The 17000-nt window shown below is 32.2% G+C and overlaps 1 protein-coding gene across 2 annotated transcripts in view; it reads right to left on the bottom strand.

Annotated features, from left to right (window-relative positions):
- The window catches only part of LOC149559938 (uncharacterized), a 402360-nt gene that overhangs the window by 319867 nt on the left and 65493 nt on the right, over nucleotides 1-17000 (bottom strand). For both annotated transcript variants that reach the window (XM_089823521.1, XM_089823520.1), the window contains exons 9-10: nucleotides 1379-1534; nucleotides 1114-1220 (exon numbers count right to left, since the gene is read on the bottom strand). In XM_089823521.1, the coding sequence (XP_089679647.1) occupies nucleotides 1114-1220; nucleotides 1379-1534 (263 nt within the window). The remainder of the gene's footprint in view (nucleotides 1-1113; nucleotides 1221-1378; nucleotides 1535-17000) is intronic.

Genomic DNA, 17000 nt, shown 5'->3' with positions numbered 1-17000 from the left:
ATCCTTCAGAAAAATGAGGAAATAAGACTGTAGTCTAATGTTGCTAAAAAATGTATGACCTTAGAGATGTGGATCTATCAGATTCCATGCAAACCACTAATAAAAATAAACCAATGTAGGTTTCCTAGGACCATATCAAGAAGGAATCCATTTAGATGTATTGCCTACCTAACATGTACAGTACAATTGATGTATTGGTGTTAATCCACCAATGAAGTTGAGTTGAACGACAAGAATTATATGCTAGTCTAAAGACTTTAGTAGGTGCAACATAATTTTTTATTTTTAAATGGTCTTGTAATAAGGGTGCCTCATAATTCAAACTAGCTAAACCCTTGCACTACATGTTGCAAGTTCTAGCCAAAAAAATAGATAAGGAGTTTGCATTGTTTATAGAGTTGGTTTGGGTAGTGGATTTTGTCCCCATTGGCCTCAAGTTCAAATGTACTCTTGATTTTAGGAGGTAAGATAGGATACCTTCCATGTATAAATGAATAATTCAAACATTTCTTTCTTTTTTATTGTTAAAATTAGTTATTATTATGTGTTATGTTTGAGTAGACTCAAACCCAAGACCTTACAAATGAGAGGCTCACAACTTACCATTGTGTTATAGGATCTTGCAGTAATAACTCAAACTTTTTATTTTCAATGAAAAACAGTATAATTTTAATGGGATTTTAATTTTTTCTCTAAGACTAATTTTTTTATAATGATTGTTTACATCTATTCTTTCAGCTAGTTTGGGAAGTAGTAGATATTATTTTCTCAATGGCTTCATTTTTCTCTTTAAGAAGTAGATTTTGATAGATTTTTTATGGACTCGCATATACTTTGTAAATTATTTTCCTTATGGATGCATCAAATCGTATCAATTTTTCCATATCTTCACTTATTTTATCACACAAAGTAATTTATAATTAAATCCTTTTACCTCATTACTTTTTGTTTTGTCGATTTGTTTTTAATAGCCCGATCTAAATTCTCTCACTTTTCTATTTTCAAATAATTTAATTTTTATTAAAATATTTAATTTAATTTTAATCTAATATAATATATAATTGGTTTCATTACTTTAGATTAGTTAAAGTGTGAGTAAAGATGATATAGTACCTTTCTTTAACGAAAAATCTACCACAAACTAAGCCACGTTCTTCGGTCTTTGGAAATTTTGAAGATGTTGGGAAGATATAAGGCCAACCATCTACTTCTAGAAGCATCTACAATAAAAAAACAAATTACTAGTTGTTAAATTAATTAGATAAGAAAACTATTTAACTTGTATAGTTCATTTTGAAATGTGAAACATGCAAACATTTGTTTTATCAATTCAAACTTGAACTATTAATTTTACTTGTACAAAATATTTAAAAGTTACCTGTTTCTTTGCATCATCCCAAAGTGTAAGTGGATCTAATCCACTCGATAGTGAGTTAACATAAATAAAAATTGGACCAAACACTTTTTGCCAAGGCTCTCCTTCTTCAAACTTAGGATCAAGATCATCTCCAGCATAATGGCCACTATGAAACATCTAAAAATTAAAAATAGAAATAAAAGTAAATGATTAATTTTATCTAACAAAGAGGTTTGAAAACATATTATTTAATCTATCTTTTATTATCTTTTTATGATTATTGTTTAATTTGTATTAGATTTACAATCTATAGAAGGGTAGTTACAAGTATTTAGACATGGGAAAGAAGTAAATAGGAGAAAAATATTAACATAGTCAAAATTTTAAATCAAATAAAATATAGCATTAATTAGAAGAGACAAGTCATAATCATAAGAGCTCTTCTTGTTCAATTAATATTGAGCATTAGAAATAGACGTCAAATTATTAATTTGAATTTTATTGAAACCCATAGTGAGAGATTGATAGTAAAAAAAAATCTTTACAAGGATGCCAAATTAATTTAAAATTTGATAGAGCTTAAAAAATGACATATTATTAAGAGGTAAAAAGTTTTATCAAACAAGAATTAAGAGTCACAATATATACTCAACCTTGTATGAGACAGATACAACTAAGTATTTTTTTTCCCTATAAAAATTTATCAAACTATTCATGTCATCCAATACCATGGTATGTAAAAGAAGTTTACGAGATATTGAACCCTACTTCTAAATATACTTATTATGTCTATTGTGAATGTTTCAATCTACTTCTATCACAACCCTTTTCTTATGGTACTTAGATAAAATACTTCTTATTAATAAAAGCATTTCAAATCTAATAGCAAGACACAACTTGTGAAGATGAAGAAAACCTTTTGTAGTCAATTTGAGGGAATATGCTCATATAATCAATATTATTTTGGAGGAAACCACAAAAATTCTCATCAATCTTATGGAGCTTTCTCTCATACAAACATTTGGTAGTTCCCCTAAAGTATTGGACAATAGGCTAGATAGAGATTAGAGAGAAAACATTTAATATGCTTTGTTGTAGCTACCTTATATATAGGATCAAGTTATTTTTAATTTTATGTTAGGACTAAATTATGGGTCCATATCGATTATATGTGAATAATTTCCCCCAAATTTTGATCTTATAGAAGAAAAAATGACAAAGTGTTGCAAATATTCAAGATAAGACATGTTATTGAGAGGGGAGGGGTGAATCAATAACTTATAAAACTTTCAAACAATTCAGCATTTAAACCATTCACCATTCATTCATCTAATCTACTACATAACTAAAAGAACAAACATTCATTGCACATGTACATAGAGATTTGGTGACCCAGAAACCTTCCAAATAGAAAGTAAAATTGGGGTGGGGATGATGCCCACAAAACTTCAATATAGTAGTATAAAGTTGGCCTATTAAGGCTTACAATGATCACTTCTGGTGATCTGCCCTGTTAGGAGCAAGTAGGGCTGCTAGATCCGCCTTGTTATAGGATTTACAAACATACAATAAAGTATGCGCTCTGTTAGGAGATTTACAAAAAGACTGTCAAGTCTACCCTGTTAAAGGATTTATAAACTGATTCACCTATTAGGATGAAGTAGTGGATCTTCTTACAACTATTTTCTAATAAGATCCTTTTTGCATTGATCACCTGATGTGATAGATATGACCTTTTTTATCCTATGTTGACTTTTTTGTATTCCTTTTACTTTGTTGATGATCTTCAATATCCTCTTTACATGTGAACGTCAATCTCTTCCTTTATATCTTTTTCACACACCTCATATATATCATACTACAAATGATATCATACATTACATATATACCATTTCATTATTTACAACTGCAAGGTTGGCCAAAACATAAGTGAACAAAACATTACTGAGTCAGCCAGATAGTGGAAAACTCAGGTTCCTCAAGCTGACTCAGTGACCTTCTGATACTCGGCATCCACTACATTACTCGGCATCATCATGCATTCGATAGAAGTAGAGGCTTGGTTCATACTAGCCACACAACATTGCTTGGAACTTAGTAACCATTGGTGACTCGGTAGATATAGTGCCACTTAGTAGAAACTAACTTCTTTGTTTACCTTGCTTTGTTCAGTGAACACTGAGTTCTTCATTTACCTTGCTTTGCTCAGTGAACACTAAGTTCTTCATTTACCTTGCTTTTCTCAGTGAACACTGAGTTCTTCATTTACCTTGCTTTGCTCAGTGAACACTGAGTTCTTCATTTACCTTTCTTTGCTCGATGAACACTGTTGAACTTCTCATTCACTCGGTATCCTCTAAAATGTTCGGCGAGAACTATTTACCTGCTGAACTTATAAAGTAACTGTTGAATGCTCAGTATACACTGTAGACTAAGTGATGAGCTAGATAAGCATTCAGAATTGAATAAGCATTTGCACTAATGACAAATATATCATTATTCCAACAATCTCCCCCTTTAGCATTAGTGACAAAAACACTTATGAGCCAAAACTTATGTACACAATTTGTCGTACTGATTTACATATATCTCCCCCATACAATATGCATAGAATATTTACAAAATTTCTATCTTTAAACAAGGCTTCCTTATTTACATATATCTCCATCTCTTTTCTCTATCTCTTCTTTGGTACTCTATCTCCCCCTTTTTGACAATAATGCCAAAATAAACAATATATATTTACACAAAAATATCAAAATGAGAGATAAACTCAAAATGTACCTTGAGAATAAAAGCCAAAATCTTATCCCAATTTTCTTACAAAATTTTGCAGGTGGAGAGTGCTATCTAAACTTCAGCTGAAAGTTCAATCACATGATTTGCAACTAAAAAATTGTTGTCATGGATCAATGTTTTGGAGTATACAATGTGTTTCTACATTATGTCCATGATAGGAAGGATCATATTCTGAATGTCAATTAAGGTAGATCTGATCCTTGCTTCCTCTCTTAACAATTTTGCCTACTTTTCTAACAAAAATCTGATTTTGAGATGATGGGATGAAATTGAATTGGGGTCAAGTTGCAGCATTTGGGCACTGACCTTCATATCCTCATCAATTTTACTTAATTTTTCTTTGATCTCCTTGGTATACTCAGTAACATCACAAAGGTTGGCAAAAAATGAAGTTACATTATTAAAAGAATTTTCAAGGTTGACCAAAATTGTGGACAATTCTACCTATTTTATTGCAATGTGCTGAGCAATGTGCTCAAGCACCTTATTATCAAATTTTATTTTAGCCTTTTCAATCAATTTTTCTTGACTAGAGGTGTCCTCATTGAATTTATTTACAACCTCTTGTAACTGAATCAAAATGTGTTGAGTAGAATCTACTTCAACACCTATAGCTTTTGTAATTATATTCCTAGCATTCTCAATTATTCTATACTCCTTATCCCTTTCAAACCTTAGCTACTTCTACGTAGCCTTCATCTCTATTAGTTGACTAGCATACCTCATCTCTTCAATGGTAGCATTTTCATAGTCAATTTTTGGAATCACTATCTCTGTGTCTAAGTCAATATCTTCAGGAATTTCCTTTCCAATGATCAGAAGTCTTAATGGTTTCTTTTGTTTGACTTCTGGGATGGCTAGTTTGACCTTAGGAATAGACACAATAATGGAGATGGAATGACTAGTAGTAAAAATTGGGATAGGACTTGAGGATTGAGTGCCAATAGGAGTATTTACCAGATCAAAAACTAGAATACTTCCCAAAAATGATGATACACTCGATAATGCAATATCTAAACTAACTCGATTTGAAGTAGATGCAGATAATGCTGACAAAATTGTAGAACAAGTTGGAATCAAAATTGTAGAACTTACTATTACACTGATTGGTGATGATGGAGCTAAGGAGACTAGCTCGATAGCTAAAGAAGAGGGTTGTAGCTTGGTAAATGAAGTGGTAGACACTTTTGTCTCAGATACCTGGAGCTAGGAGGAGGCCAGTGAAGATTGAGCAATTGATGTTGCAATTGTGCTCACAATTTCACTTGTAGAAGCTATCTCCTTAGTGGATGAAACAGTTTTTGGTGGAGAGTGAGGAAGGGATGCAATCACTAATACTGCAATTTTTATTGGATCATCTTCCTCCTTATCTTCCTCTTCAGCTTCTTCCTCCTTGCCTTGTCCCATTAATGCATACAACTCACCTGGTGAGACTATGATGGATGGAGTGCCATCAATATCCTCACTGTCACTGATGTCATCATCCTTGATTTTCACTAGGTCTTCACTAGGCTTATGCAGATGATAGATGTTTTTCTAAATGTTTGTAGCATCATTTACAACATGCTCAATGTCTTTGATCAAAATTAAACATGTGTTAAATCTTATCATCATCTTACCATCATGGTTTTTCATTGCAGTTTTTACTTTTGCTCCAGTGAGACTTGGTTGAAGATTCTTCAGGGATTGCTCATAGATGTCTTTTACTGTTTGGTGGCTGATTTCCATCTCGGTTGCAATCTCTCCAATAGTTCTTTTGAGATTTGGGAGGCAAGCTGGTCTAGGGAGTATTTCCATTTTTCCATCTTTCTGAGTACTAGTTCCTCTATCTACATTTTTTCAGCATCTATTCTAGTTTCAAATTTCAATGCCTTGAAATTTTTGATGCTTGCTCCTTCTTCCAATTGTTTAAGCCTTTGCTCAAATGTGGGTGTAGGCCTAACTAGTATAGGTTCTTGCTTACCTTTTCTGGTTCTTCTTGTGAATACTACAGTAGGCTTCTTCTTAGGTTTGGTAATTATTACCTTGCCTTTCTTCTTCAGTTTCTTGTCCTCTTTTTTCTTCTTCTCCTTTTTCTTCTTCATCATCTCTTTCGTACTCACCTTTACCTTCTATTAGCATAAGAGGGTCGGATGCAGTTTTCAATTTTGCTATCTTCCTCTTGCCTTTTCTTATGGCCTGTGGTAGCTTGATTTCAAGCTCAATTCTAGCCTTTGCTTCATCATAGGTTCCAAAAATTGGTTGCCTTGGGTCTACTGGCTCATTTACCAGTGCTTCTATGATGTCTCTAGCTTCATCAATATTTACCTCATAGGGAAGAGGTTTTACCCATGCAACTCGAGGTCTAACTACCTGGATGTACACCTTATCACAATCAACCATGAAGCAAGAATCATCTCTGTAATCTTCAACTAATTTTGGTGGAATCTTGAATCTGTTATTCATTCTCTCTTTGAAATCTTCAAAATAATTGTCCATGATGCTATCAAAATTTTCACCCATCTTTGCTACAAACTCATTTATCTGATACAAAATTGGAATGTCTTTTCTCCATATGATAGTTCCTTTAGATGGAAAGAATTTTTGAATGAAGAAAAATAAATAGATCAATAGAGAACTAAATTTACAAGAGTTATTGTTGGAAGTCCTTATATTATCCATATTTTTATTCAATTGTTTCAGCAATACCTTGGACAAATCAAATTCAAGGTTTTTCTTTACAATCTTGAGGGCCAAATCCACAGCTTCACAAGGTACACTATTCAATCTATTGGAACTGTATAATTTATATGCAATTACATGAATGCCAAATCTTAGTTCAACATCAGATATAGTGTTGACCTTTAAACCTCTACCATCCCACTCGACTAGGTTTTGCTTCTATAACTCCTCCTGACTTAGGGTTTTGTTGGCTTTTGCTTTACTAAGCATAGGAAGACCTGTGATTTTGTGAATCATCTTCTTTTTGATTAGCACTGGCTACTCTAACCATAATTGTCCATTATGCACCTGACTCAAGATATACCTAATCCATTTGGTTTGGAAGTTTCTAGGCATATGTGAGATATGAGTCAAGCCTTTGGTTTCAAGATGCTTGAACTCAGGTTTCAAAGAGCCATCTACACTCATTTCACCTAGGGCACTGTCCATCTCTAGGTTTTTTATTTCTTGAATAGAACATTTGAAATGAGTATGAATATCATTGATAAGAAGTACCTTAGGAGGTATTTGTGATTGAGCTCCAGTTGGGTCGAGTGATTCTGCAATGGTCGAAACAATCTTGAAGTTGGGCACTTTCCATTCTATACCCTTTACCAGCATTTCTAAACCTCTTTTTGCCTTGGTGTTGTTGGTGCTTGCAGATACCATAGCTATTCGGTAAGTATAAGAAAATCTTGAACAAATTCTCTACTTGAAAATCACTTGAAATTTCTTGGTATTTGCTCTGGATTTACTGGAAATCTTTTAGCTTTGAGTATTCTTAAGTCGCGGTGAAAGATGAAATTGAATTCTATCCTTTTAATGGAAATACTATCATTAATGCTTGGTACGAAGGTAGATGAGATGACATAGTGCTTGCCAGTCTGTCATTGATTTACTTGATAAAACCTTTCAACTCGGTGGTCAAACAAAATCTTTGATACTCCTGACCTAGCTTGGTAAGGTCTTTAACCAACCTTACTCGGTAGATGCAACACGGTGAATGATAACTTTTCTTTGGTCCTTGACTCTGAAATATTGATTTGATCATTTACACTCTTTTCACTCTGGTACTGCTTGAGATATGGCTTGATGATGCAGTTCATGATTCTTCTTAAATCTAATTGGAAATGGTGGAGTCACCCATTTCTTGAGTGATATGACCATCATTTGAACTGTCTTGCTTGGTAGATTTAGGAATCCATTATTGTCTCATCTGCTTTTGAATGTTATCAGCTTTAGCATTCTTTTCATCTTTAATTCTTCCAATATTCATGCAATTCTTGGCTATATGACCAAGTTTAGTACATGTGTAACATCTTATAGTTGTATCCTTCTTTCTTAGGTGATGTCTTGCACAATTTATCCCAATGTGTCCATATTATCTACAATAGTGACACCTACACCAAGTATTGTAGTCCCAACCAAATATTGCTTTGATAATTTGTTCTGCTGGATTGAATGTTTTTTATTTACATTCAGATGCCTTTTGACCTTGTTTCTTGCATTTGTGATATTTGTCTTCAAATTTTGGTTTCTCTTTGCATTCATTAGCTTTGTGACCATGCTGATTGTAGTTGAAGCATTTTCCATTGAATTTTCCTTTTCTATTACTCCAACATTTGTTTGATGTATGACCTATCTTGCCATAGTGATTGCAAGTGGGTTTTTTCTTCCCTTGGGCACCTTGTTTGGGGGATTCACCTTCTTCCTTGTATCCAAGACCGGTTTTACCTTTTTGTCTATGAAGATTCTGCTCATTTTGTTGAGTCAATTGGTTCATGTCTATTTGAGATTTCATCATTCTTTCATTGACTTGCCTTTCAGTGATCAAGTCATTTTCTAAACTTTCATTGATTTGTCTCTCAGATCTCAGATCACTTTGTAAGCTTGCATTGATTTTTCTTTCAGTGATTAAATCATTTCTCAAAATTTTATTCTTAGATCTTAGATTCAAAATTTCTTCATTTGCATTAGATAGTTGACCTGCAAGATTTTCATGCTGAAGGAATTGGTTATTTCTTACCTCTACATCTTCATTTTCTTTGTTTCTCTATTCCAAAGCTTCACATAGCCTGATTGATTGGATTTCTTGTTCTCTTTTAAGCTTCCTTACTTCTTCCTGCAGAGAACCATTCTTTGTTAGGAGCTCATTGATTGCTTCATTAGCTTCATTTGAACTGGTTGATGGTAAAAGGTGTTCAATCTTTTCTTCAACATATTGATGATCATTCATTTGTCTTGCAAGTTCCTTCCTTCTTTTTAGAGATTGAGAAAGATGCTCCTTTTCTTCCTTGAGTTGAGCCATGGCCATTTCTAGATCTAGCTTTTCATTTTCAATAGATTTGTCAAGTCTAAATATCTCCATTGTCCTTGATCTTTGCTCAAGCTATCAAACTTTATCTTGAGAACCACAAAGCTCTGATACCAATTGTTGGAAATATTTAGAATAAGATAGGTTACTAAGAAGGGAGGGGTGAATCAGTAACTTATAAAACTTTCAAACAATTTAGCATTTTAACCATTCACCATTCATTCATCTAATCTACTGCATAACTGAAAGAATAAACATTCATTGCACATGTACACAGAGATTTGGTGACCCATAAACCTTGCTAATAGAAAGTAAAATTGGGGTGGAGATTATGCCCACAAAACTTCAATACTGCAGTATAAAGTTGGCCTATTAAGGCTTATAATGATCACTTCTGGTGATCTGCCCTGTTAGGAGCAAGTAGGACTACTAGATCCACCTTGTTAGAGGATTTACAAACATACAGTAAAGTATGCACTCTATTAGGAGATTTATAGAAATACTATTAAGTCTACCCAATTAAAGGATTTATAAACTGATTCACCTATTAGGATGAAGTAGTGGATCTACTTACAACTGTTTTCTGATAAGATCTTTTTTGCATTGATCACCTGATGTGATAGATATGACTTTTTTGCTCCTATGTTGACTTTGTTGTATTCCTTTTACTTTTCTGCTAATCTTCAATATCCTCTTTACATGTGAACATCAATCTCTTCCTTTATATCTTTTTCACACACCTCATATATATCATACTACAAATGATATCATACATTACATATATACCATTTCATTATTTACAACTTCAAGGTCGGCCAAAACATAAGTGAACAAAACATTACTGATTCGGCCCGATAGTGGAAAACTCGAGTTCCTCAAGCTGACTCGGTGACATTCTGATACTCGGCATCCACTGCATTACTTGGCATCATCATAGATTTGGTAGAACTAGAGGATCAATTCATACTAGCCACACAACACTACTTGGAACTCAGTAACCATTGGTGACTCGATAGATATAGTGTCACTCGGTAGAAACTAACTTCTTCATTTACCTTGCTTTGCTCGGTGAACACTAAGTTCTTCATTTACCTTTCTTTTCTCGATGAACACTGAGTTCTTCATTTCCCTTGCTTTGCTTGATGAACACTGAGTTTTTCATTTACCTTTATTTTCTCGGTGAACACTGTTGAACTTCTCATTCACTCGGTATCCTTTGAAATGTTTGGTGAGAACTATTTACCTACTAAACTTATAAGGTAACCGATGAATTCTTGGTATAAACTATAGACTAAGTGATGAGCTAGATAAGCATTCAAAATTGAATAAGTGTTTGCACTAATGAAAAATATACCATAATTCCAACACAAAGGTCTTGATTGGGTGATAATTCACTTGATTTACCTACATTATGTGTTAGAGTAGTAAAGTTTTTTATTAATTAAATCATAGTGATTTAATTATTAAGTCACTTATTATCTCTAGTTTGATTAAGCTAAACTGTGGGCATATAATAATTAATTATTTTAGTAATTATTATCATGCAACCTAAGTTTTACCTATTAGGGTTTTGATCTCCTTTTATAAGGATCAATCTATGTGTAATTTACTCATTCACTTTTGATTAATATCAATTTCTCTTTTCTCTCATCAAGAATGTCTAATCTATGGATCTAGGAATTCTAGCCTTCATAGCTTTTTCTCCTCTCTTTCTATGATAAGTGTTTGTAGCAGGTGATTCTTGGGAGTTGGGTTGATCTTTCATCAACTTCATCATTATGGTATAAGGATTCATCAACATTAATATAAAATTTTGTTGGGGCATAGAAAAAATGATCCAACTCTAAGGAAAATAACTACTACAATACATTTTGAATTTTTCTCTCAGGCTATTAACCTAAATTGGAATCAATATTTTGTATCATTGTAATTATGATTGAATATAATTCAAATGTGACATTTTCTAGTAAGAAACAACTTTTCAATCTAATTTTCTTTTAAAAACCTTATTAGAAAGATTTTGACAATATGTATCATCATTAATCTCAACATAATGTGTAAAAATATGTTTTGTTTGTAAGTCAGATGAATGAAGTACATGTAATGTGGTCAATTTTTTATGTAGCAGACATAACTCACAGAGAAATTAATGAATTCATAGCAAAACACCAAAATAGATTCAAACTCTCAATTCTTCATTCATCCAAACTGCTTCTACATGGATCTCTAACTCCATTAAATAACAACTACTATAAAAATAAGAAATTTCCAAATTTGGTAGATTTCAACAATAGGAAAAACATGCCATTTTTGGTAACTTCTAAAAAACCTCCAAAACAAAATTTGAAGTTTCCTATATCTACCCTTTAAACTAAAAAGACAAATTGCTAACTTATCTTCAAAATTTAGAAAGAAATTTCAAAGTTATTACAAATTAGAAAAATCAAAAAAATAGCTAAGATATTTTAAAAGTGAAATTCGGAGGTCAAGATGGAATTTCTAGCTCTCAAAAAAATAGTCGAAATGGCCTCAACAAAGCTAGTTGAGTTGGAATCCACCTCAACTATAGATTTTTTAAAAAACCTAGAAAAATCTAAGAAAACCCAGATTCGAGTCAAAAGTTATGACTCTCTGAATTCCCTGCATCAATTTTAGTAATTGAAACGGATAATATTGGAGAGTAACTGTGTCATCTTAGGTGATATATGTTTACATATATTAGAGAGTAGTTATGCAATGCTAAATTGATTAGAGGCATAGAAGGTAGTCTAAAGGCTCATTAGATTGCAAAATATTAGTCCAAATCTATGATATGTATTGGTATACTCAAATTTTTGATTAGTTACATGATTCATTCACCATGGTTGATGTTCACATTTTGTACATTTTGTGGAATACATTTATATGATTGAGTTTAGAATCATAATTAAATAATTAATGAAAGGGTTTAAGTTTTGAAATACTACAAATTTCTTGATGACCACAAGATAATATTTTTCTTCAAATTTACCATATTATATCCATTATATATGTTCTTAGGGAGTTAGATTTCAATAGGTGTTAGGTTCCTACTGTAAAATTCTCAAATCATAATATCTTTTCTACTAAAACATTATTATATTTTTAACTTTGAATCATTTTTAAAAAAAAATTATGGGCTTTTAATTGCAAGAGGACAAAAATGGCATATCATTATTTTCCAAGATTGCATTATGGATTATTTAATATATTTGTTATATATCAATGCAAGTATAAAGAAGAATGATCTAATGCCATAAGTATTCAATGGTTGAAGACTATGAGTTACTATGATTATCATTCATAATAGTATCTTTAATATTTTTAATGATTTTAAAGGCTACACAAAGTAGCAAAGTATCCCTATGATCCAATCTCCATTTATATATTTTTCAATGTAGCAGACACTTGAAAACTAGTTTGGGGTTAGTGTTCTAGGAATTTTGTGCTATAAGTTTAGTGTGGAATTGGTTTTATAATAATTTGGTGCTTACAAATCAGCATGAAGTTGAAGGTTTTAAATTATAATGGGTAGATATTGTTAGAGTGGGTGCTATAAGCATTACCAATTAAAGACTTAACAAATGATATTAAGAAAGTGAGTATTTATCATGAGAAGAATTTCCTATTAAACAAGTGTCAATAATCTTAAAGTGTGCATATGTCTTATTACTTATATTATTTTGCATCTAAAGTATATACACTTATTATTGTTAAAGTTCTATTGCATATTTCATTAGTTTAAAGGTAAAAATTTTTAAAAAAATTATAGATCACTACTTCACCCCTTTCTCACTAATCTTGATCTTCCAAAATAATTCTACCTATTCACAAATTTGTGTCCCTCTTAAGTTTAATTTCACATTCAAACTTTATTTCCCTCATTCCCTTTTAGTTTCTCTTTAAACTACTTATACACACAAGATCCCCAAGGTCCCATCATTAATTTGACCCTCTTGAGTATAGGTCCCAATAGTACAACCTATATATGTTTATAGGTTGAGGTTGACCAACACCCAAGGATTTAATTTTACAAGATTTTGGGGCACATTTTGGGATATTTTATATTTCCCACCTAGAGCATTCAACCATCTCAATTTAGAGCCCAAATCACTATAAAAAAATCTTTTCCCTTCATCTTTGCATCTCATTTCATGACATCCATCAATTGCAAGATATTAAAATCAAGTATATTGTGCTCTTAAGTATTTCAATCAAGAAAGAAATAATTCATCAAAGATACCTAGCCATTATTCATGAAGGATTAATATATTTTCTTCCATAGATCTACCTTTGTTCATAATTGGAGACAAAGAAGTTTCCCATCAAAGGAGGAGATCTACATCAATTAAATCATTTCCCTTCTTGTATTCTTCATTAAGGAGAATTATAATCATCTATTACATGAAATTTTTTATGTCATGTGTTAAGTATAATTGTATATGTACATGGTATGATGCATTCCATTATTATGTTTAATATTTACTAAATTCCAGTGTTTCCTTTATTTTATTTTAAGGTTAATTACTAAATAGGGGCTTGATCAAGGCAAGCCCCTCCCCATAATAATTTTCCCTTCTCTATTATGTGTAGGTGCAAATCATAGGTTTTTAGATTCAAATTGTAGATTCGAGCACCCATTTGGAAGAACTTGTTTGATCCACTTTTTTATTCTAGATTCTCAATATAGGTCAAAGTCAACCTATATGCTATTATTCAAAGTTCTAGGTTTTGGTTATAGATCTAAAAATCTTAGCAATAATCTACCAAACCTATTTTTCTATTCATTTTTCCAACACATTAGGGGCCCATTTTGTGACAAGCATAGTAATAAAAAATTAGAATGGGAAATAAGAATGAGAGTGAGACTGGGGAATGAGAATGGAAAATGACAATCCCATTCCTATTTGGTTCACCTAAAATTTATTTGGGAATTTATTTGACAATCATTCAATGATCCCCAATTCATTTTGTAGATCCCTCAAGAAACACCATCACCATTCCTTGGTCCATGTCAAGGCATAACACCCACAAAATCCTATTCATTGCCCTCCACAAGAACAAAACTACTAATAAATAGAGAAGTTGGACCCCAAACCCATCAATTTATATGAAATAAAATGGTATCTATAGTTTCACTCACCATTAATTAGAATATATCCTTTCTTCATGAGTGTCCAAGAATTGGTGAAGGTGATGGAAAAAGAGTCTGCGTGGTGGGTGCAAAACATGAAGCAAGAACTAATAATAAAAGTGATTGACAAGGCTTTATTGGTGATATTTTACAGAAGACAAACCATGGTAGGACCTAATTTTGGCATGACTTAGAAATACTCATTCATCACTTGTTCTCATTCATGGTTGTGAGGGAGGCCATCAAGAATAGTAACAAAGTGAATTTGAATGCCTTGTTACTACAAATCATGGGGAATGACTGCAAAATCATTGATCATTTTGAAGATTTTTCATTCCATCTAGTTTGTGTTGATGAAAGTGATGAAGAATCCTTTAGCCAAGAAATGAGTAATCTTATTCTCCATTCCAATAATAGATATTTTTGGGAATGGACTTATGCTCATTTTGGGCTAAAATGGGAATACATATTCCTATTCCATGCACCAAAAAAAGAATTAAAAAATATATTCTAATTATTAATGACCATTCTGGGCATATTCCAGCAACCAAATGAGCCCTAAGGTATGGGTCAAAATTTGTTCATCTTAGATTGGTTTTGACAAATGAGTGTCTAGACACTTTAGTCATTTATAAGTTATGTACAGAGTTCATGCCAAACAAGTAATGCATGCCGAGCATAATATGCTAGCTAGTGCATGGCGAGTGATTCAAGTGTTGACTAACTAGTAAATGCCAACTCACTCAAGTGCTAGGAAGATAGTATGTGCCAAGTTATTCAGATGTTGAGTGATCAATAAATTTTGAGTCATTCAAAGGTTGAGTTATAGCATTGAATTTGTAGTTGATGCCAAGCATTAGGAACTCCATATGCTGAGTTATATAGTTTTTCATAGTTGTTTGTAATGGCACAAACTACTATGTAAACCATTTTTTAGCCAACTTAAGGATTTTTTTGTGATCATAGATGATGAGAATGAATCTTAATTGTGTATCCCTATGTATTACATGCATCCAATCAGAAAAAGGGAAGGATTAAGAAAAAATATGGGTGAATCATAATTGTTGATTCATACCTAACCCTAAGTCACCTATGTATTCTTAAGGAGGACAAACACTAAAAAATTTATGAATGTGAAAGGAGAAAGGAGAGAAGTTTGCATGCTCAAATAGAGAATTCATGGTGACTAAGGAGTTATGATTTGAGATACATTGTAGAATCAGTTAGAGGAGAATAGATGAAAGGAATTAGAAGATATCATAGATACATTTGATCAGAAAGGATCAAGTACACATCAGAAAAGAGGTGATCTAACATCAAGAAACATAGTGCTAATAAAAGGATCATGGCTAAGATATTTTAACAGGTGAATCAATTAAATCTCTTAATAGAGTATTCTTGACATGTTGTTGTAAATCCTTTAATAGGGTGCTTACTTCATTATAAGTTAAAGTCCTTTTACTAGGCACACTTCTAATAAGGTGTTGAAATCCTTTAATTGGGTAAGATCTAACAATATTTTAAGCCTTTAATAGGGCATACCTTTCATAGGGTAGATCATGTTTTATGATCAAAACATTGTAACCTTTATTGGATACACTTTATTACTACAATAATGAAGATTTTTGGGTGTCATATCCAACCTAGTTTTACCTTCTCTTTGGAGGGTTTCCAGGTAACCAAATATCTCATGTCATACATGTGTTGAATATTTTACTTTCATGCCATAGATGTATATGCTTAATTTGGTATTTCAATTTACTTATTGAATTATGAGATAGATGTGAGGTGAATGATTTTATGGTTAAAAGTTTGAAGCACTAATTTATGCACCCCCCTTCCTCTTAGAGTTTACTTTTCCTATTGTATTTCTAGCAATTGGTATTAGAGAATTCGTTCTCTAAAAGTAAAGCTTTATAGCTTTGAGGAAAAATCTTGGAAATGGAAGTCTACAAGTTGGGAAAGTCTATTGAGAACTAGAAGATTGAAATTAAACTTGCCCTAGCTTAGCTGAATGAAGCAAAAAATGAGTTAAAGAGATCACTGAAGAGAAATAAGGAAATAGCTATTAAAGAGAATGACACACATTATCAAGAGATTGACACTACTAAATTGTTCATATATGGAAACACCAATGAATTTGATGCAATAGTTGCATATGTAATGGAAAAGAATGGAACCCTAACTAAATAGGTCAAAAATATAAAGAGAGAACAAGAAGTCCAATCATTATTTTTATTTGAGGTGACTAAGGAGAAAAAGAAAGATGAAGAAGAAAAATTCATGACTAAAGATGAAAAAAGGATTTTGGCCAATAGATTGGAAGAGAAAACACTAGAGGTAAATAGGATTGCTAACATGCAATTGGAAACATTGATTTAAATGATGATTACAAATCATGAATTGAATGCAAAGGATATTAAGATCTCAACATTGAAGTTGCAAAATGAACAACTAAAAAATGATTTGAAAAGAGAAAAAGAGTTTTATGAGAGGTTCAACAAACCTAGTGAAGCCATCAAGTACTTTGAATAATTGATGAGATCCCCTAGATCCAACAGTGATACTTCTAGATTGGGTTACACTAGTACTAAAGAAGGAGAATCATCCAAACGTGGTGAAGAAAGAAGTAACAAAGGTAAGAACTCCAAACATACTTGTCATAATTGTGGTAAGAT

The sequence above is a fragment of the Cupressus sempervirens genome, chromosome 4 (genome assembly GCF_028749045.1).
Source record: "Cupressus sempervirens isolate cs-2001-9-10 chromosome 4, ASM2874904v1, whole genome shotgun sequence".
In the NCBI taxonomy this organism is placed as follows: Eukaryota; Viridiplantae; Streptophyta; class Pinopsida; order Cupressales; family Cupressaceae; genus Cupressus; species Cupressus sempervirens.
This window is presented reverse-complemented; position numbering and strand designations above follow the sequence as displayed.